Here is a 20,940-nt window from a genome sequence, read left to right on the forward strand (position 1 = left end):
GAGCGCAGGGGTGCATGGAAATCTAGTTTGTTGGCATAATTTGTTTGATTTTTATTAGATAGACAATATGCGAGGGCCCCCACCGGACTCCTTCCCTACCCTCCTCCTGCTTCGTGCAGTTTGCTTTTTTCCCATTCCGTTTGTGCCAAGTCATATTAGTGGCTCGAACGCTGGCCGTTTGGGCCGACACGTTTTCGTTATTAATTTTTATTACGAGTCCGAATAAATTGCATTACCTCTAAGCACACACAACACACACACTCACACATTTAGCAAATTGAATTTGTTTGCAGGAAAAAACAAAAACCCTTTTTACTCAGTGACCAAAACCGGATGAGGGACCCATCAGGCCTCAGCCATCCCTCAAGCCACCAACGAAAAAAAATCCCAAAAATTACTGGAATCAGGCAAAAGCACTAACAAGGCCATTAATGAAACTTCAGGGCACTGCAGAGGCAGGAGGCAGGAGGCAGGGGTGGCTGCGTCGACTGCGATGGCATCGGCCTCTGTGATGTCTTTCGAACGAAATATTGAGACAGTCTCTGTGGACCCCTCACGAAGAAGACGCATAAATATCAGAATGCTCATAAATTTCGCCAAGTGCCATTAATTTCTTGACATTCTATATGCATATGTACCCCCAGACAGGAGCATAGTCATTGTTCGCCCTGGAAAGTCCCCTCCATCCCATCCCACCCATACTTCAGTTGAAAACAATGATTTACTTGGGAGCAAAGTTTCGCCCGGGCATACATTTTTAATATCAAACAATTTGTAATAAATAAATGGCAATGGCATAAATGTCAGTACCGACAAGATGCCAACAGGCGGCAGATAAAGATTCCACTTTCTACTCTCTTTCTGCTTTCATCCGCCGGCTGTACAGTTGTGTGGGAAAGCCAAAAAAACGTTTGATATATTCGCTCTGGTTGGACTATAGATAAATGTGCATAGGTATGGCATATCGATCCAGCAAATTGGGAAGCTCTACCATGGATGCAGACCCTCTCCTTCTGTCAGCTTGTTCCTGCTGACGTTTTGCAAGTACAGTTGCGTTCGCTGCGCTAAGATTTAGCCATATTGTTATTTTAATTTCGAAAATTGCAACAATCACAATGCAACGGCTCTAACAATAACGGGCACAGACACACACAGATGCAGATGCAGATGCATATGCATAACGGTTATTGCATATGTATGCGGCACTGAGAAGCGGGTAAGGAGTGAGTGCCAGAGACTGTTACAAAGGGTGAGCCAGAGAGCGGCGCTGAATGTATATTTGTCTACATGACAAGTAGGCAATATTTGCATACTCAATTGCATTGTAAATTTTTCTATGCAGCTGCACCCATACACACGCACACACACACACACACATAGGGCGCAGGAGAAGGAAAAAAAGTCGCGCCTAAGTGTATGCAATGCAAAAAGATGCAGAAAAACAGTGAGGAAGAGAAAGGGAACGAGAAAGGAGACAACGGCAACAAGAATTGTGAGCAGAGTAGAAAAATGCTGAACAAAGCAATCAGAGCAGGTGTATCTGTAGCTGTATCTGTAGCTGTATCTGTGTATCTGTAGCTGTATCTGTAGCTGTATCTGTGTATTTGTATCTGTATCTATGTGTGCGTATGTGTGCTGAGCTGTTGATGATGACTCTGACGACAAAGATCCTGACGACAACGCCAACGACAACGACGTATGTACAGTTTTCATTTGAATGACAAAAAGTCAGGTGGGCCACCCACTCGAGCTCCGCTTTTCCTTCAGCGCGTCACTGCATGGGTGTGTGTGTGGGCGTGGGCGTGGGCGTGGCTATGTATATAAATACACAATATGCGGTGCACTGGTGCACCTCGCAGGCACTGCATCCACTGCCCCACCAAACACTTAACATATTCTAATTATTCATGCTTATTTTATATTGTGTATGGGCGTTGCTTTGTCAGAGCTTTGCTTAGAGGCGGCTGCTGAGAGGGGAGAGGCTGTCTTATTAAAAATTACAAATAGTCAACGCTTAATTATGTGTCGCTGCATGTGTGTGTGTGTGTGTGTTTAGCCTACTTTCGGGTGCTACCAATAAATAGTGGCCGCCTAAGACACAAAGAAAGCAGCGAGACAGACAGACCGACAGACAGTCGCAAGGAAGCCAAGGATCCAAGGATCCAAGGAGGCCAAAAGGATGCCAGAGACTGCGCTTCACTTGCAGTCACAATAAGCAGCCACACACACAGACACACACATTGTACAACAAGTGCAACAACAGTGAGTGAAGCATTTTGCACCAATTTTTATGACGATGTCAGAACAGAGGACAAACAGCCAGCGAGGCAGGCGAAAGCAGTGCCAGCTAGTGGCCACCCCCCAAAGCACAGCACACACACACACAGATGCAAAGAAAGAGAGAGAGAGAAAGAGGAGAAGAGAGGGAGAGGCAAACTAATGTTGATGACAATGTTATGGGCGTCATGACAGCCATAAGCGCACTCGACAGCAACGGACTGGGCGTGACACCTGCACAGCACAGCACAACGCTGATGATGCAAGCCGAAGCCACCCAGCACAAACCCACAAAACACCTACAGCACCATCCCTCCACAGCCAACTGCCTCCACTATTCGCTGCGAGGGCAACAAATGATAATGCTACACAAAATATTACGAAAAGTCTAAAGAATTGAAAGGGAAAGAAGGCCACAAAATGGGACACAGCATGAATGTTTGGTGGGCAACTCAATGAGTTAGACAATATTGGGAGACATTCTCCAGCGGAAACCCCAGAGAAAGCGTCCAAGAAACCACAAATATCGGTGAAGAGTGAGGTCCCCACCTTGCTGTAAGGCTTTGACTGTCTCTTCCAGATGAGAAGTCCACCTGGCGATGCCCTCAAAAATATGCAACGCCAAATGCAGGCACACACCTGAGGTGGGGCCCGGGCATGGGCCTGCCATTCTGGCCATGGGGCTATGTGATATCAAGCGTTGAAGTAGCGTTTGCATCTCCTGCCTCCTGCTGGCTTCTCCTGCATCTCGCATCTCGCAGCTCGCATCTCAGTCTCAGCCTCAGTCTCTGCTCGTTGACGTATGTTTGCTGATGGGTGTGCTGTGCTGTGGTGTTGCTCTCTCACTCTACGTGTGTGTGTGTGTGTGTGTGTGTGTGTGTGTGTGCAAGAGATTTGCAAACTAAAGCCTCATCACAATGTCCTCAAAATTCAAATAGCAACAACAGCAGCAACAACTGTAGTTGGTCCCCGCCGAGCAGAGGTGCCTCCACATGGGCCATCCGCCTCGGCCTTACCCATCCCATAACGGTGAGGACCGGACCCCTTAGGCCCCCACACACACACACAGTCCTAGGCTCAATCTGAGGCACAGGCTGAGACGGAGGCGCAGGCTGTGGCACCACCATTGAGGGTGAGGGCTGAGGGCTGAGGGCAGAGGCTCGGCAATTGTCACACGACGCTACTTTTGCAAATTATTTTTTTTCACTCTTGTGTGCGTGTATGACGTCTGTGTCCGTATCCGTGTGTATGTGTCTGTGCTGTGTGTGTGTCTGCTGTTTATGAATTGCAAATAACCCAACCCCCAGCCCAAGTCCTAGCCCCTGCTTTGGCCCTAGCCCGAGATGTTTCTTAACAAGCGGCACCTGTGAGCGCCGGCCCCTAAAACCCCTCGAATCCCTCTCCCCCCGTGGCTCCTGTTTCTGTTTGTGTGTGTGTGTGTGTGTGTGTGTGTAAGTGGAATATGTTTTATTTAGCATTTTTAAGTGTTTGCTGGTTCTGTCCCCAGTAAGCGTCTCCACCATAGACATTCTGATTGTTTGGACCGACATCCACACACAGTCGTCCTGCTGCACAGCCCCACAGTCCCACAGTCCCCTTGTTGCTGCTTTCTCCTTTGGTCCTTGCGCTGAAGCTGAAGCTGATGCTTGAAGCAAAATAATAATTATTGTTATAGAAAGGACAAAGTATAATTTCAGATATGTGTAGCAGCGCCCAAGAGGGCAGCAGGAGGAGCAGCAGGTCGCCAAGTGGGTGCCAGCCAGAGAGGAGGAAGAGAGAGCGAGAGAGGGCAGAGAGGGAGCGTTGCACTCTTATGCAGAAGACAAACAGAAATAGAAATTAATGAGTTGATACTCGTGGAAAGGTGCACCAAGACGCTGAGAGATGACATTTCGAGGAAACTGTCAGAAGGAGAGCATCCAAGAGCCCCGAAGCGGCACCTCACCCATTGAACTCTTTATTGGGTACATGCCCATGCCCCAGCCCGCCCTCGACTAATTAGAGCCAGTGGCAGAGGGCTCTCTCTCTTGACAAATGGCCCAGCTGTCAGATGTGACGTTTGGCTGTCAAAATATCAGCCTCGTCAGCGGTTCCAATCAGCAGGGCAAGGGCAGGGGGAATGAGAACTGAGTGGCGCCCAAAGCTGTCCCAAATGAGAGCAGGAGACAGAGAGAGAGAGACGAGCTGCCACCTTTATTAGGGGAGAGGAGCGACGTTGCTTAGATTAAAATATTCCCGATGCTTGGGCTGCATGTGTGAGGTTATGCCGGGGCAGCGCCAGGGTTGCCACGCTCAAGTGTCAAGCTGTCAAAGTTGCCATTTTTCACACACAAATACACAGAGTCGCACACACACACACACACACAGGAGGTGGGGCTTGTGGCACTGCAGCACTGTTGTCAAATATTGAAAAATGCTTTCGCCTGCCTGGATGGGCTTAGCGGGCTTGCCACATGTGTGCCTGCCTCTGCCCACCCCACTCTCTCTCTCTCGGTGTGTGCCACACTTAAGCCTTCATGGGCTTTCATTTCATCATTTTGGTCAAATCATAAAAATGATGACAACGCCGCTGGAGCTGTGGCTGTAGCTGGATGAGTTTTAGTTATCAAATAGTAGGCCATCCGTTCGTCAACCCTTGGCCGGGGATCTTTCTGGGCTAATAAGCGTGCGAGTGTATGTCTGTACCTGCCTCCAACTGCCAACTGGCAACCCATCGACATCCCCGGACATCCCATTCCCATTGCCCATTGCCCATTCCTCTCGTTTCCCTGCACAGCTGCAGCTACTTTAAATTCCATGTGTGACATTTGATCATTTGTCATTGGACTTGAGACAGAGACTCGACTCGGAATCGGAATCAGAGTCGAAATGAAAGACAGACACTCGGAGGCCCAGGCCATCTCTCTGTTTGTTTTGGGTGGAATTTGGTGGTGGTGGCTGGATTTCGGGTTTCGCTCATTACTAATGATGATGATGACCAATGCCCAAAAAAGGTCCGTGTGGAAGGTCCTGCCACCCAACTGATATGTCACTTAATGGCCTCTACCCCATCTGCGGCTGTTCTGCCACTGATACGAGGCGGCACATGGCCTGGCGATGCTGTCATAAGACCAAGCTCTGAAGCAATGGAAAGGAATCCTACTTTGATTGGGGACATTCTCTTTGGGGAAAGCACCGCTCTTTCTTTGATTGTTTTCGTATTCAATTGGAGCCCAAAAAGAAGCGTTTTGAGCGGCTAAATATGACTTTTTTATGTGACTTGTTCCAAGATATTTTGAAGTAGTTATAGTTGATGGCAATTCAGCTCTTTGGGAACCGCCAATCTATCGGCTTGCAGTCCCATTCCTCTGCAGTTTCAGGAGACACAACGTAGTGCCGAGAGGTGCCAATGTGCAGAAGTTTCAGTGATTAAGCCACATCCTTTGATGCCAATTTTTCAGTTTGGAAGGTGCTCAGATAGTCTCCACTTATAATTATTTGTTCTTAATTCTTTTTATTCAATCTATGAGTTTCTTCCTCTTTACTTCGAGCTATTCTGCTCTAGAATCTCTCTTCATTTATTTTACTCTCCTCTACCTTCATTGAACTTCAATTAGCTGCGTGCTCCGGGGTCTTCCGACGAAGACTTCCACCATTCTACGCACAGAGCCCGACGGCTGTACTTCCACGCTCCTTGCTCGCTCCGTGAGCGCTTAAAACCATTTACAGTTGTAAATTAAATTTCCAACTCAAACAAATCAGCCAAAATACCTTTCAATATCTTTGCCCAGGGCTCAGTTCTGTCCTCGTGCCGTTCGTTGGTTCGAAGGTAAAGCACTCCAGCCACCACCTGATGTAACTTCTCAGCGAAATGCCTCGCGGGCCCGCTGAGGAAACGAATAATATGCAAGTACATACATACACACATACACACATACATTTACCCATACATATGTACTCGGATAAATCCTTGGAGCAGGAGAAACTCAGCGACGGCGACTGGGGTAACATTTTTGAAGCTTGGTAATAAATTTTTAATAAGCTTGCTTGTTGTTTTGCCTCGCCGCCGTGCCAAAGATATTTTTTAATAAATCGTTTTCGAGTACATTGGGAAATGCTAAGACGCCTGCCGCCACTCCCCCACTCCCACGCTCCCCGATGCCCCCCTGTGCCAGGCGATTCCTTTCCATTTCCATGCGGGCATATGAAATATACATACGACAGATAGACAGACAGAGAGACTGAATGAATGAGCGAATGAATGAATGGCAATGAATGGTAGAGAGAAGCGAGTGAATGGACGGATGGACGGATGGATGGATGTCGGTAATGGTAACCCCCGGTGACTCTGGTGACTCTGGTGACTCTGCCGTGTGTCTAAGGGTGTCTTCCGATTGTCGTCAACGTTGTCGCTGTCGCTGTCGCTGTTGCTGCTGCTGTCTTTCCTCCCGGATCTCAACGAAAACCAATCCAACCCCAGACTCAGACCCAAACCCGTCTCATTTTCATTGACTTGCGTTTTGTCTTTGCCCCGCGTTGCGCACATTAACAGAGCTCGAGCAGCAGCATTTTTACATCAATGATATTGAAATGATATGAAAATACCTGACGAGCGGACGGACGGATGGGTTCGTGGGTCGGGGGCATATTTTTCAATTTTAAATATTGACAAACGACCAGTGGAGTGGGTGCTGGATGAGTGGGTGGGCCCTGCCCGGCGGCTGGCTTTGGGTAATTTGACAAGTTGTCGAAGCTTTAGCAATGTCACGACCAGGGACCAGGGTGCAAGTCAACAAGGAGACTTCCTTCCGCTGGTCGAGCAGGAGGGAGGGAGGGAGGTTGCTTGATGCCTCACTTAGGTAATGCTAAAAGATTTTCAGCAGAGACTCATAGCTAGAGCCAGAGGCACTGGCATCATGTTGCTGGGCGTCAGGACGTGGCTATTTGATGCACTTTGATAGGAGTCATCACGTCACCCAGGCGGATGGTTGGATGGATGGATGTGGCTCCTCCCTTTACACAAATACGAATGTCAACATTCCAATTACGCGAACATTTTCCGCACACCAATAATATGCCCTGACAGCTGGACAGGCGCCCGGAAGGGGCAGCAGCAGCAGCAGGAGGAGGCAAGCAGGACTCGGCGACAACAATGGGACAACAACTGTGCAAAAGGTGAGGTGCCTGGGTGCCGGGCCCCAACAATGCACAAGCCCCCATGGGCCCACGATCCAGGTGGCCAAAGCGAGAAGATGCCAACGCAAATGGGTAGGGGAGAATGGAGGTTGGAGGATGAGGATTCGGATTCGGATTCAGATGAGAATGAGAACGAGAACGACGATGACGTTGATAATGGCGTAAAATGGTTGAAGGCAGACAGAACAACAACGGGAAAATACAAGTCGAAAGTAGTAGAAAAATATGTGTGTGTGGGGAAGGAAGGAGAAGATGACTCCCTGCTACATGAGAGCGGAATAAAAAACGACAGATCAGACCAGACCAAACCAGGTAGAGGAGGAGCAGCCAGAGAGAACGAATAGCAGTCCGGGAAACGAACAAACAAATTGGATGCGAATGCAAATAAACGAAAATTATAAATAACAGCAGCAGGCAGCAGGCAGGCAGCATCAAGCCAGAGAAACGAGCAATGAAAGCTACAAGAATGGGGATTGGACTGTGGACTAGAGGATGGTGCCAGGAGAATGGCTTTGGGCATGGGCCTCCGCCGCTCGGCAGCCGAAAGATGATGAGCCGCAATAACAGAGCCAGAGAGGAGCAGGACCAGGGCAGATGATGGCTCTGTTCAGGGCCGGACCCTGAAAGTTCCGCATAGAAATAGAAATGTGACTGAAGAAGGCAATGGAAATGCTATGGGAAAAAGAAAAACAGACGAAAAGAAGACGAGTGCAATGTGTAGACGGAGGAGGGAAGGGAAGGGGAGGGAAGCTGATGACTTGCAATGAATACAAATTGCCAAAGCAAATGGCCCCAAACACAATGCATTGGAACGACGTCTAACGAGGCCGCCAAGCAGTTCCCAGAGCGAGTCCAGAGTTCTGCTACGACTTTGGAGTGCATCCTCCATTGAACTGCAGCACCAATTTCCATTCAAGGAACCACTTGAGCACTTGGGCAATCCATCGATTCCATCGAAACACTCCACAAAACAGCACCAATCTGCACTCAAAGGCTTTGCCCTCCATGGAGCACCCTTTGGAGCAGCCCAAACCCCCACCAGGCACCCCCTGTGAGGGCGTGAAGCATGCAACCTGCTCGTGGGATCAGGGCTGAGAGAGATCAGGCTTAGTTGGACCCTTGCCACATTGTGCTAGCTGTTGGCTGTTTGGATGGGGAGTCTGTGGGGCCAACGCTTGGCTGCCTAGAGACAAAGCACAAAAATGCAAATGCAAATGGGAAGCAGAACTCCGAAGGCGAGGATGGTGTGCGAATTGATTAAAATTCGATTGTTTCTTTTATTTCGTTTTGCCAGTGCCAGGGGGGTTGGTTCTTGCCGCGGAGAAGCTTGCTGCCAAAGGGTTGCTTCGATCCCGTTTCCGTTTCCCAGCTCTGGCTCTGGCGCTGGCTCTGGCTCTTGTTCTCGTTGTTGTTGTTGTTGCTATTTATTGGCCGTGCCTGCCTTGGCATTTATTACACGGCGCAGCGAGTTTTAATTATGCCTCCGCTGCCTCCTGCCTGGGGCCCCGGAGCGTTGCCTAATCAGCGGCGGCACATCAGGCAGGCAGGCAGCTCTCCCCCGCCACCGCCATCGCCCTCACCTAATCATCTTCCACCCCTTTCATGGCGAAACACGGTATGTGTGTGTGTGTGTGTGTGGGGGACTTTTTTCCACCTTTGCCTGTTGTCGTCTCGTTGTTGTCCTTGTCGTCGTTGCCTTTCGATTTTTAATTTTTTAATTCGTTATCCTTGCGCCTGCCTGCTCCCACCTCCACCTCTGCTACCTCCACCTCTAGCCCTACTTTCTTCAAAGGGTATGCTGGGCTTTACACACGTCTGACAGGCAGTAAGGCAGACAACAACCGTGGCAAAAAATCCACTGAACTCTCAACATAATTTTCGGATTTTACTTATTTAACAGTTCTTCCCAGGGTATCCTTCACTTTGAGCTTGCTGCCACAGTCTTACCTTCTCGCTGGGTGTTTTCTTTTTCCTCTGTTGTCAGCCCCTTGCCTGGTTAATGGCGGAGCGCGTGTGTCGGCCTTGTGGGCGCATCCTGTAGCCGTGGCGGTATCCAGGCGAGCGGCAGTCGGCAGTCGGCAGTCGGTAGGCAAGGCCAGGCAAGGGTTAGGCATTAAACGCTAAATCAGATAATGTTAGACAATTGAGCAGCGACGTCGCCCGCCCGAGCTGACATTAAAACAAAAGTCGCGCCGTGGCTGGGGTCGGTCGTCGCTCGTCGTCGTCGTCTCTGGCTCGACTTGGTCGCATGCAAATCAACCTGGCAAGGAGTGGGTAAAAAAAAGGGTTAACTTTTCATAAAATACTGCATATATTGACTCAAGTCATGTACACCACAGCGAACAGGGGACAACTGGGTCTACAAGGACTCGACAAACTTCGATTACAAAAATTCGCATTATCCGATTAAGCGGCGGCAAAGGACACACGGACAAACGGACACGGACACGGACACGGACACCGAGAGACCGAAGCAGAAAAGAACTGAAAAGAAAATTTTAATTTTAAATTATTACCACTGGGCCTGTGCTTGGAATGGGAAACGGGGATCCGGGGGTCGGGTTGTGTTGGCTTTCGGGCTGGCAGGAGGCGTTGCCCCTTACGCCCATCCCATTTGACCCTGGACCGCACCATTTTCCGGCAAGTATGCAGCGACAGAAAAAAAAGGGATTCGGATTGAAAAACCTCAAGCCACCTGACCAAAATAATGAGAAAAACGCGCCAAGTAAATATAAACGCGTGAGACACAAACGGAAGCGGACGTTGGCGACGTTGCGCGGTGACCCTTTTTTTTTTGTTTTTTCCGCGACTCTTTGTCTATTTTCTTGTTGTTTGCCAGTCAGTGCGGTTGAGGAATCCCCGGCTGAACACTGCCCTGATACCTTGGAAAATTAACGCGAGTAACTGGGTGGAAAATATGCCATGTCCGTGTCCGTGGCCGTGTCCGTGTCAGCATCGTCTTCCGCGGGTCGCATGATTGCCTTAACTAGCTACCCATTGATGGGAAGTCTTCGATTAGATTAGCTGGCAGTGGTGGATGGTGGGAGAAGTGGGAGGACGACGACTTCCCTCTGCTATCCGTCGCTCTGCCTGATTGAGTCTGCGTTTGCTTTTGCATTGACACTTCTTACTGTTCAAATTTCCATTCAAGATACTCCAAATTCCTCAATTATGCAGCCAATCCGTAATCCAATACTCTTTGAGGAACTCCCATGCCCAGTTGCCCTGACAGCTAACCCCTTTCGGGGCTTGCCAGGTTGAGCCAACAAATGAGTTTACTTTGCCATCCCATCCATCCATCCACTCTCATGACTGACACTTCTCTTCGCCTCTTTAGCATTTACAAATTCCGATTCTTGTGTTCTTTTTCACTTTCATCTAATATCAGCTGCCCATACGGAAGCTGCTCTCATTTCTGGCTACTTTCTGGCATCATCTTTTAGCTGCAGCCTCACACATTTTGCTGCAAATGCCAGCATGTATCCTGTGTGTGTTTTGCTACTTCTTTGGCTGGACTCCTGCCCCTTCGTCTCCCTTCGCTTCGCCTTTTCCTCCTCCTGCTGGTTCGGTGTTCACTTTGGGTTTTTGTGCATTTTTAATTATTGGCTTTTTTCTTAGACGCTTTAATTGTATTTGCTTAGCATTTTGGCCAAAGTGCACACACACACACACACACACAGCCACACACACAGGCACACACACAGCCACACACACAGACGTACACCGAAAGGGTGTGCTGGCCACGCCCCTGCCATTGCATTGGCTCTTTGGTTCGCATTTAAATTGCATGGAATTTGCCAACTGAAATTAAAATAGTTAATGATTTTTTGGTCAGGCGACTTAAGTGGCAACTCAATTGGTCACCAGCAGGGGCGGGGTGGGGAGATGTACCATTGCGGGGTGTGGGCTGTGCCTGAGTAATTGAAAAAGCAGCGTCAGGCCATCTGGGGGGTTCGCCAAAAGACAAATAGAGAGCACAAAACTGTGGAGAAAACTTTTGTGGCGACAACCCTGGTGCGGGGGCAACTCTGCTCACCCACTGTTCATCCACTGCCCCCCTGCCGCCTTGGCCTTGCATGTAAATGTTGTAAAAGTTTTTACGATTTGCCAAACTATAAAAGGGGGAAGGGCGGTGGCGGTGGCGCTGGCGGTGGAGGAGGCGGTGGGGCTGGTCCACTTGCAATATAATAAACTAAGTAATTACATATGTGTGCGTGTGTGTGTGATGGGCGTGGGCGTGGGGCGTGGCTGGAGCAAGAACTATTTGAATTCGCCCATAAAACAGAGACGAGTGCAAAAAGTGCGCCCAAATTACCTTGACATGTGAGCCGTTGGCCCGTGCCCCCCACCAGTGACGTTCCCCAGTTGCCTTTCACTTTTTATGACAATTTCACTTTCACCAGAGCAACAGCAACAGCAAGGAGCAAGGAGCAGGGGGCAGGGGGCAGGTCCTTGCGTGTGTGACCATTTCATAGGCATTTGTCATTAGGCCCAGAGAGCTACACCCCCTCCCACCAGCGGTGGTGGGTCGTCAAGGCGGTGCCGTTTACAGCCCAACGCTGAATGACACTAAAACGTAGCCGCAGTGGCATCCATAAACTTCCATAATCGTAAATATAGATTTGTGCGGCACGTAGAGCCAGGAGCCCCCAGGAACAGCTCTCCGCTTGAAATGAAATCTTTCCACAGAGCAACGAAGAGTAGGAGCAACAGCAGCAGCCGGAGGTGACTCACTGGCGAAACCCAAGCCAAAGAACCCAAAAGTAGTTCTCCCAGCGGCTCAAATTGTTTTGTTCTCAAATGCCTGTTGCACTTTGGCCAGAAGCTGCAGAAGAAAGTGGGAGGAAGAGGGCCAGAGACCCACTGAGAACTTTGTCTCTGGCATATTTTGCTCTAATGACACTCTGAACAGCTGTTGGATTTCACTGGCAAGTGCCACTTGCTCGCTGCCACTCAGCGAAGGATACAGCGCGAGAGAGAGCAGAGTGGGGGGCCATCTCCCCTTCCTCGCACATATTTGAAGACATAAATAAATGTCAAAAAATGCAGATTACCTATTAACCCCTGTGGCGTGCCACAAAAAAAAAAGAAAAAACTCTGCTCCTGCCGCTGCCGCTGCCTGCGCCTTTGCCGCGATATTATTCATTAATACAAAACCCTGGGTATAACACCGAACACCCCCGCCAATCCACCCATTTAAATAACACCCACCCCACACCCCTTGGCTGGTGGCGGTGGCCCCCACGCGGCGCTTTTGCCACCTTTGGAATGAACGAACGAACGAACGTCCCGCGCCCAATGGATGGAGAAAATTATTAGCTCTTTGGTAATATTTTCTTGCATAAATTTTTGAATAATTTTGTGTGTTTTTTTCGCGCTCTCTCTCTCTCTCTGCCCTGGGTTTCTATCTGTGGCATCTTTGGGTAACGCTTTATTTTCAATTTAACCCTCATTGTTGTACGTATGGCCTGCCCGCCTGTCCGCCTGCCTGCCTCCCACTCGCTGGAGCTGGATTTCACCTTTTTGTGTGTGTGTGTGTCTGCTCGGTTCTCCGTTACGCTCTGTCTTTCGCGTGTGGCATAAAAATTGAATCCTAATCCATGAATATAGATGATTATTATATGCCCCAACCAAGCGACCAGCGGGATGGCTGGCAAGACATTAGAATGGAGGAATACTCCTGCTGCTGCTGCTCCTCCTTGAGGTTTGTGTCTGTGTCTGCGTCTGGCCCTGGTCTGTTCTTCTCGCTATGCTGTTTGGTAATTTTGCTTTTGTTTTGCATTTTGCATCTGTACGGAGCGCCACGGCGCACACACCTCCCCGACTCCACCCAACTACCAAGTTCCGAAATGAAAGCGCCGCCAAAGTTGTCGTAAAATTTTGTTATGACTTTTTTCTTATTGCCGAACGCATTCGAAATGTTGCTCTAGGGGGGTGGACTGGGGGCTGCGTTGGGTAGGGGGTTGGGGGATTCTTAAGATACTTCCTGCTGGTATTTAAAGTTGTAAAAATTGATGGGACCTCGGCCCTGCGGATGTTGCCTACAATATTTCAGTTGGACCTTTTCTTTCCTTACTTTCGTTTCGTTTTGGTTCAGGGGAGGCAGCTGATCCGAGGGGGGTCTGAGACTTTATCCCTGGCTCCTCAATGTATGCGGAAAACATTGATTGTGGGGAAACATTTACGCGCTGCCAGCAGGCTCTACTCTTGCCGAAATAAATCGGAGGTCGATTCTACAGCGCTGACAAAAGGAAGGAAATGTACAATATTTTGTGGTATATTTATGCCCCCAAGGAAGTTGCCTTGAAGAGGTTGCAAAGCTGGAGAACAGTCACTCGAATGGTGCCCACTGTACTGGCACATATATTCCGCTGCGACTGTATACATCCATGTACCCAGCGGGCAAACATACATAAATAAATAAATAAATTATTAGAAAATTAACAATTTTTGCAATTAAAACTACAAAACTAATTTACAAATGCATTGCATTTCGGCGGCACTGCACTGGAGGCTGAGGTGAGGGGAGGTGAGGGGAGGTGCGCTTAACGAGCAAATAATAATGACCGCGGCATTTGTAATAACAATAATGAAAAGCCATTTGGCCATTTGGTCATTTAGCCATTTTGGCAGGCACCACGGGACGAGCATTGGCTGGGGACTGCCCCGGGGAGCGGGACGAGGACTGGGCCCGGATGGTTGGTTCGTTGGTTCGCTCTTTCGCTCTTTCGCTGCGAACCAAACAACAACATGGCTATAACAATTAATTAACAAATAAAATGTCAATTAATTTTACAAACATAGCGGCAGGGCAGCGAATGCGCCGACCGACCGACCGACCGACCGACCGCTCGTACGTACACCAAGGCGAAAAAAATAAATGTGTATAAATACAAACCATATATATAACAATAAAATTTACAGCGAATGCGAATCACACACAAGCACACCAGCACACACACACACACACGCACACATGGTGCCACAGAAAATAAAGCATCCGCCCCAGAGACCCAGGAGGCTGCTCCCCTCTGCCTCACCCAGACCCACGCAAGCAGCACGAATTTTCTCATTTATTTATGATTTCAATTTCAATATTAAAGGTGTGTGGGTGTGTTTGTGTGTGGTTCGTGGATTGGGGGCTGAAATTTAAATAAGTTGCGATGGCGGTGAAAGCATTTTTTGGTATTTTAAATATTTAATTGAATGATAAATAAATGCAAGCCTTTGACCTGCGGTGCAGCGACACACACACAGAGAGAGTGATTCGCACAATTGATGCGCACAATCAGCAGCAAAGATATACGAATACATACGAATATGTACATGGATGTATATGTATACATATGTATGTACATATATGGATGTAAAAGTGCGAAAGAGTTCAGGGAAATTACCCATTGTGAGGAGAAGTGAATCTGGAGAAGGCAGAGCTAAAAAAAACAAACATTGATGGCAAGTGCATGCAAACCAATGGCCGCTGCACGGGCATATAAATATTTATGCTCCACTCTATCGATGCCACGGAGAGGGTATATCCAGCGGCTGATTGATATGGCAAAAGGGGACACATCTGCAGGAGAATGACTGATGGATGATGGCTCTGTGCATTACGATTAAGTAAGTTCCATTTGGTGCATTCCAGGGTATGCCACTGTCGCCTCCAGACCTTCGCTCGAGCAAGGACCATTTGCCGTTCGCCGCCATTTTGTTTGGCCGCAGACGCAAAATGCAATTTAATTATTACATTTGGACTTTTTGTCCGCAGCTCCCAATCCTCTCCCCCGGCCCCTTCCAGTCCCTCTTCGGTTTGGTGTGGTTTTTGGGGCCCGGTTGGCTGCTGGCTGCTGGCTGCGGCTCTCCTCCACATATTTATTTACTTATTTATTTAAACATTTATTTATCGTATTTACTTGCGTTTCATTTGCCATTCATTCCCCCCCCGGGGGGGTGAGCGAAAGGCACAAATGACGAAGGACGCGAAGGCAGGAGGCAGGAGCTGGCGAGGGTCCATTTCCGTTTGCAATCATTGAAACGGAACTTTCCATTCGGACACAAATTTACATTTCAACTTCATCTGCATCTGCATTCCACACTGTGTGTATGTGTGAGTGTCGGTGTGCGTCTGTTGCATATTTTCTTTTATTACTGAGCCACAGATCTAAGCAATAAAACTTGATCTCTTTTAATATCGACTGGTGGCTCCCAGTGATAACAAAATACTCTGCCATTCAAGGCTCACAAAAATATGCAAGGCCGATGAGCTGTGCGATGTGGAGGGGATATTTTCTTTGATGGAAAAATGTATTTTGATTCGACGTTTAGATCCCATCATCCCTTTAGCTGTCATTCTGGTCATTCCCCTAACAAATATTGGAGAAATCTCTGGGACTTGTGTATGTATGTACCTCGCAATCGCATCTTCTGGCATCCATAACCGCTTTTTTTTCCTTTTGCAGCTCTAAGCGTTCGTTGGCCGTTGGCTATGGATTGGCCCTCTGAATTATTTGCATCTCAAACTCCAAACTCTTAAACTTGGTCGCCCTGAATAGTGACCTCAAATAAACACCAAAAATCAAATCAAGTGCAGCTCCCAGTAATTGGATTCACACCCTGGGACACCCTGCTGACCCAATTAATAACTTAATTTAGTTCCAATCTGCACATCAGCTGCAGCCTCCGGCCACAACAGCCCCACACCCTGCCCCTTGCTGCCAACCACAAGTGCAGCCTTTGGTGTCTGCCAGTGAAGGCTGATGAACCACCGCCACCAGCCAACTCCACCCCATTGTTTCAGCAGGATTACACACATTTATTTTAGAATGGATTGATTGGAAAATATTTCTTAGATTTTGCTGAATTTATTTTGTGATGACATCTGACAGTTACAGCTCAGGCTGCAAAGTAGGCTTTTCCCTTTCGCGCTGACAAGGAATGTGCCGAGCAGACCCTTAGATTTCAGTCGTGCGTCAAGCATACAACTGGATAGAGTAGAAAAAAATTAAGGAACGATTTCCACAACGATGCCTTACAAACGCCGTGCCGCAACGCCCAAGTAATTATGTGAATCGACGGGTGAGACCTTAGTCTGAAACTAATCAAATTTGTTTCCAGTGGCAGTCAGGAGGCACTCGATGGTGTGCCCAGAGCTCGAAGACATCACATTTATGGCAAAAATAGATTGTTTCCTCTGAACATTTATGGCAAAAATAGATTGTTTCCTCTGAACAAGCGATCCAAGGCGAAGCAGCATGCCTTGGCGATTCGCCAGCAGTTAAATACTGATTTCCAAGATGAAGTGGAGGCGACGGCACTGTTCATGGTGGCAGTGGAGAATCGTTTGGACAATTCGGAGCCACAGCTGCGCATTGAAAGCCCTCCAGCTCATTGGATGCAGAAATATCGGAAATACTTTCTGATTTTAGTGCTGCTCTTACCACTGCCTATTGCCATAGTTTTTGGCTACATCTTCTACCTGCGTTTCTTCTACGAGGACACGCCGGAGAAACGCTTCGAGAATAAGATGGAGAGCGCAGACATGCCACTGAAGCTACTCTTCCACGTGCTGAGATGGGTCGCGGGAAAGGAGATCTTTTAAGTTGTTCAGCATTTTGATTTTATTGTTACTTGCATAGAGTCCCAAACATGGGGAACATCACAGACCCAAGTCTTCTTTACTGTATCCAAGGGGGACTATTCGGGGACTCACCGCAAGACGGCAACGGCGACATCCCCATGATGAACCACCGCCACTAGCCACCAGCCACCAGCCAACTCCACCCCATTGTTTCAGCAGGATTACACACATTTATTTTAGAATGGATTGAGCAAAAAAAAAAAAAAAGAGTACACTTAGCATTAGAAAGTTTTTCGCATGGAACGTGTCGTGCCGGGAACTGGGGGACTGTCCATCGGGTTGAACTTAGCCCGATGAAGCTGTTGTCGAGGGCGGCGGTCCACAGCGTCCGCCGGGTCCGCCTGGTGGGCGTCCCGATGGCGGCGGGCCGGATGGCGGCGGACCGCTGGGTGGTGGTCCGCAGGGGCCACCTTGTGGATAGGCGCTCTGAAAGAGAACACAACGTGGGTCAAGGCTGTGCCTTTGCCTTTGACTTTTCCCTCTCCCGGAGTGTACTCACCACAAAGGCACCGCACAGCAGAACCAGCAGCAGGCTGAACAGGTAATGAATGTTGAAATGCATCTTTCGGTTCGGTTTCTGGGTCTGTTCCGTGGATCCACTGATGGCCTGACTGCCAGCGGACTGTGGCTTTTATACCAATCGACACAGATCGAGCAGCGGAGCGTGTCTAATTGCCATCAGCAGTCCCCTGATAATGGGGCAGCCTATGGTGTGAAATTGGGTTGGGGAAACTGTGCTCGCCGGATGGCAATTATAAAGTGGGAAAACAATCGCCAAAATCGGAGTATATTAAATCATTATTTATTGTCCAATTGCTGAATGATTCCGGCAGCTGTCATTAGCGACAATTGAGCGACTGGCAGGGGCCACCAAACATCACGTGAAAGTCTCTGGGACTCGCTTGTAATTACTCCGAAGCAGCAGCCGCTGCGTATGAGTTATAATCCGTCGCAGGCATATGTAAGACAACACGGCGACTGCGTAATATTCTCGCTCATGCAAGACAACTTTCCAGCCTTATCAACTGCCGGCACAAAACTTTTGGACAGGCGACGATGTCGAAGCCGTAACCGTAAACGTAGCTGGAGCTGGAGGCTGGCTGGTGGCTGGCTGGCGGCTGGCTGGGAGCTGGGAGCTGAAGCCGCTGCTCGAATTTCACACCTTATTGCCTTCCATCTGGCGGGGTCCTAAAACAATTAGCGATGGTTTCGCGCTGCCTCACACCCAACTGGAGCCCAGTCCCCCCTCAACCCCCAGGCAATAACTTTGTGGGCGTAATTGGCGGCGCTTGTTCCAATGGTTCGAGTCCTCGCTAGCTGCTCCTTTTTTTCGGCCTGTCGCGTCTGGCCTGGAATGCATTTTGGCTCGGATTGCATATTCATGCTGCCTCCATGTCGGTGGTCTGCCATGTTCATGCTCATGTTCCAGCTCCAGCTCCAGCTCCGAGCTGAGGAGTCTCGTTGTCAGGGCCCAGGCTGGGACTCGACTTTGCTGGGGCTTAAGCCCACCTAGACCAGGTTGCTTGTTGGCTTCTTGGTTGGCCATAAAACCAAAATAATAGCCGCATAACATTTTATCTACCGCAGTAATAAATATTCAGTTAATTATAGAGAGCAAGAGCAGGAGCAGCAGCAGCAGCAGAAGCGAGAGCCAGCGAGCGAGAGCAGTCTTATATGCAAATGTTTCTCGTAATAAAACACCAAAAACTTGTGAGCAGAGCAGCTCCAAAAGCCAGAACCAGAGAGAGAGAGAGAGATTTAGCCCAGAAGAAGCGTGTCCATCTAATACCCCGTAAATAATACGATTTATTTCAGCAGCACATTGCCCCGCCGCCAGAGACTACATTGAATTCCAATGCACCAGCACCACCAACATGGCGATGCAGAGAAGTAGCAGAAAGGAGACGACGATGTAGAAAAAGACGCACATGACTTCGACCCAATGGAGATCCTTGTGAAGATATATGGGGGAGTACAGCAACGATTACTGCAAGCCAACAGAAAACTCTGCTAATTCCCCTACCTTTGCTGACACTGGAAAATATTTCTTAGATTTTGCTGAATTTATTTTGTGATGACATCTGACAGTTGGAGCTCAGGCTGCAAAGTAGGCTTTTCCCTTTCGCTTTGACAAGGAATGTGCCGAGCAGACCCTTAGGTTTCAGTCGTGCGTCAAGCATACAACTGGATAGAGTAGAAAAAAATTAAGGAACGATTTCCACAACGATGCCTTACAAACGCCGTGCCGCAACGCCCAAGTAATTATGTGAATCGACGGGTGAGACCTTAGTCTGAAACTAATCAAATTTGTTTCCAGTGGCAGTCAGGAGGCACTCGATGGTGTGCCCAGAGCTCGAAGACATCACATTTATGGCAAAAATAGATTGTTTCCTCTGAACAAGCGATCCAAGGCGGAGCAGCATGGCTTGGCAACGATTCGCCAGCAGTTAAATACTGATTTCCAAGATGAAGTGGAGGCGACGGCACTGTCCATGGTGGCAGTGGAGAATCGTTTGGACAATTCGGAGCCACAGCTGCGCATTGAGAGCCCTCCAGCTCATTGGATGCAGAAATATCGGAAATACTTTCTGATTTTAGTGCTGCTCTTACTACTGCCTATTGCCATAGTTTTTGGCTACACCTTCTACCTGCGTTTCTTCTACGAGGACACGCCGGAGAAACGCTTCGAGAATAAGATGGAGAGCGCAGACATGCCACTGAAGCTACTCTTCCGCGTGCTGAGATGGGTCGCGGGAAAGGAGATCTTTTAAGTTGTTCAGCATTTTGATTTTATTGTTACTTGCATAGAGTCCCAAACATGGGGAACATCACAGACCCAAGTCTTCTTTACTGTATCCAAGGGGGACTATTCGGGGACTCACCGCAAGACGGCAACGGCGACATCCCCTCTAAGCGATCCCACAGAGTAGGAGCCGCAGATGAGACATCGGAGTGCCCGCAACAAAGCGGACGGACCAGTGGGCGACCCTTTCTGGTGGGAGGCATAACCGTTAACATTTGTGTGTTTGCGGCACTTGCAAATGGTTCCACCCAGTCCCACACCCACACCCACACCCACACCCACGCCCTCCTCCTTGCCATTATGTGCGCTGTGGTGGCATTGTTCTTGGCTGCTGCTGCCGCTGCTGCCGCTGCTGCTGTACTTGGCGGTTATACTCGTAATAATTAAAATGAGCAAAATAATTTCAGCTGAAAGCATCGATGAAAGGCTAAAGTGCTCAATAAATGGCAGCACCCAACACCACCCACCCACTCCACTCCACTCCACGCCTTTTGTTGACAGAACAGTAACTCAGGGGCTTGTTGCTCTCCCCACCACCAGCAGATCTGGCTGCTGCCCCTTGGGGGGCAATTAAAGTAGACAAAAAACGTGAAGCAAGAAAAAGTTGCCAAAAAGTTTTCCCATCGATGACTTGCTGGCAAAAGACAAAAGGGGCAGCCGCGCGCTGTGCTGTGGCACGCGGTGTGGCACGCGGTGTGGCAGGAGGTTGCCATGTGATATCGATGGCTGGCAGCAGTAAGTAGCGTGGGGCACTGGGGCGGAGCAGTTGGCAATGCGTAAAAGTGTTAACCAAAAGCAGTTAAAATTACAAAAGGCGGAGTGCCATGGCAATGGCAACAGGCCACCAAATGGCACACCCGACGCAGCTCCACTCTCCGAGAAATTGTTCTGGGTTGGGTGGGGGTGGGCCACTGGCGTACGATGTCGTTGGCTCTTTGAAAAATTAACACCTAATATCCGCAAAATCGCATCAAAGTATTGTTCAAGTCTCTCTCCCCCCCCAAGCTCTGAGCATTCGGTTGATTCGCTTCAAGGAGGTCGTTCGGTG

General features: G+C 48.9%; 2 protein-coding genes across 2 annotated transcripts; one reads left to right on the forward strand and one right to left on the reverse strand.

The window, feature by feature from the left end:
• Positions 1-17,302: 17,302 nt before the first annotated feature.
• On the reverse strand, positions 17,303-17,715 carry LOC117894770 (small nuclear ribonucleoprotein-associated protein B). The gene is made up of 2 exons (XM_034801995.1): positions 17,589-17,715; positions 17,303-17,515 (listed from the first exon to the last, which is right to left on the reverse strand). The coding sequence occupies exons 1-2, from the start codon at positions 17,649-17,651 to the stop codon at positions 17,375-17,377; spliced, it is 204 nt and encodes a 67-aa protein (XP_034657886.1). The 5' UTR covers positions 17,652-17,715; the 3' UTR covers positions 17,303-17,374.
• Positions 17,716-19,248: 1,533 nt separating this feature from the next.
• Positions 19,249-19,860, forward strand: LOC117903243. Its single transcript, XM_034815145.1, has 2 exons — positions 19,249-19,347; positions 19,407-19,860. Exons 1-2 carry the CDS (start codon positions 19,316-19,318, stop codon positions 19,858-19,860), a joined length of 486 nt encoding a protein of 161 aa, XP_034671036.1. The 5' UTR covers positions 19,249-19,315.
• The last annotated feature ends 1,080 nt before the right edge of the window (positions 19,861-20,940 follow it).

Source organism: Drosophila subobscura, chromosome A (genome assembly GCF_008121235.1).
Source record: "Drosophila subobscura isolate 14011-0131.10 chromosome A, UCBerk_Dsub_1.0, whole genome shotgun sequence".
In the NCBI taxonomy this organism is placed as follows: Eukaryota; Metazoa; Arthropoda; class Insecta; order Diptera; family Drosophilidae; genus Drosophila; species Drosophila subobscura.

Excerpts from the sequence above, each read along its gene's own strand:
- LOC117894770 (XM_034801995.1), bottom strand. The coding sequence starts at position 17,651 with ATGCATTTCAACATTCATTACCTGTTCAGCCTGCTGCTGGTTCTGCTG. Across the intron at positions 17,516-17,588 it reads TGCTGTGCGGTGCCTTTGTG|AGCGCCTATCCACAAGGTGG; the intron begins GTGAGTACACTC and ends GTTCTCTTTCAG.
- LOC117903243 (XM_034815145.1), top strand. The coding sequence starts at position 19,316 with ATGCCTTACAAACGCCGTGCCGCAACGCCCAA. Across the intron at positions 19,348-19,406 it reads CGCCGTGCCGCAACGCCCAA|TGGCAGTCAGGAGGCACTCG; the intron begins GTAATTATGTGA and ends ATTTGTTTCCAG.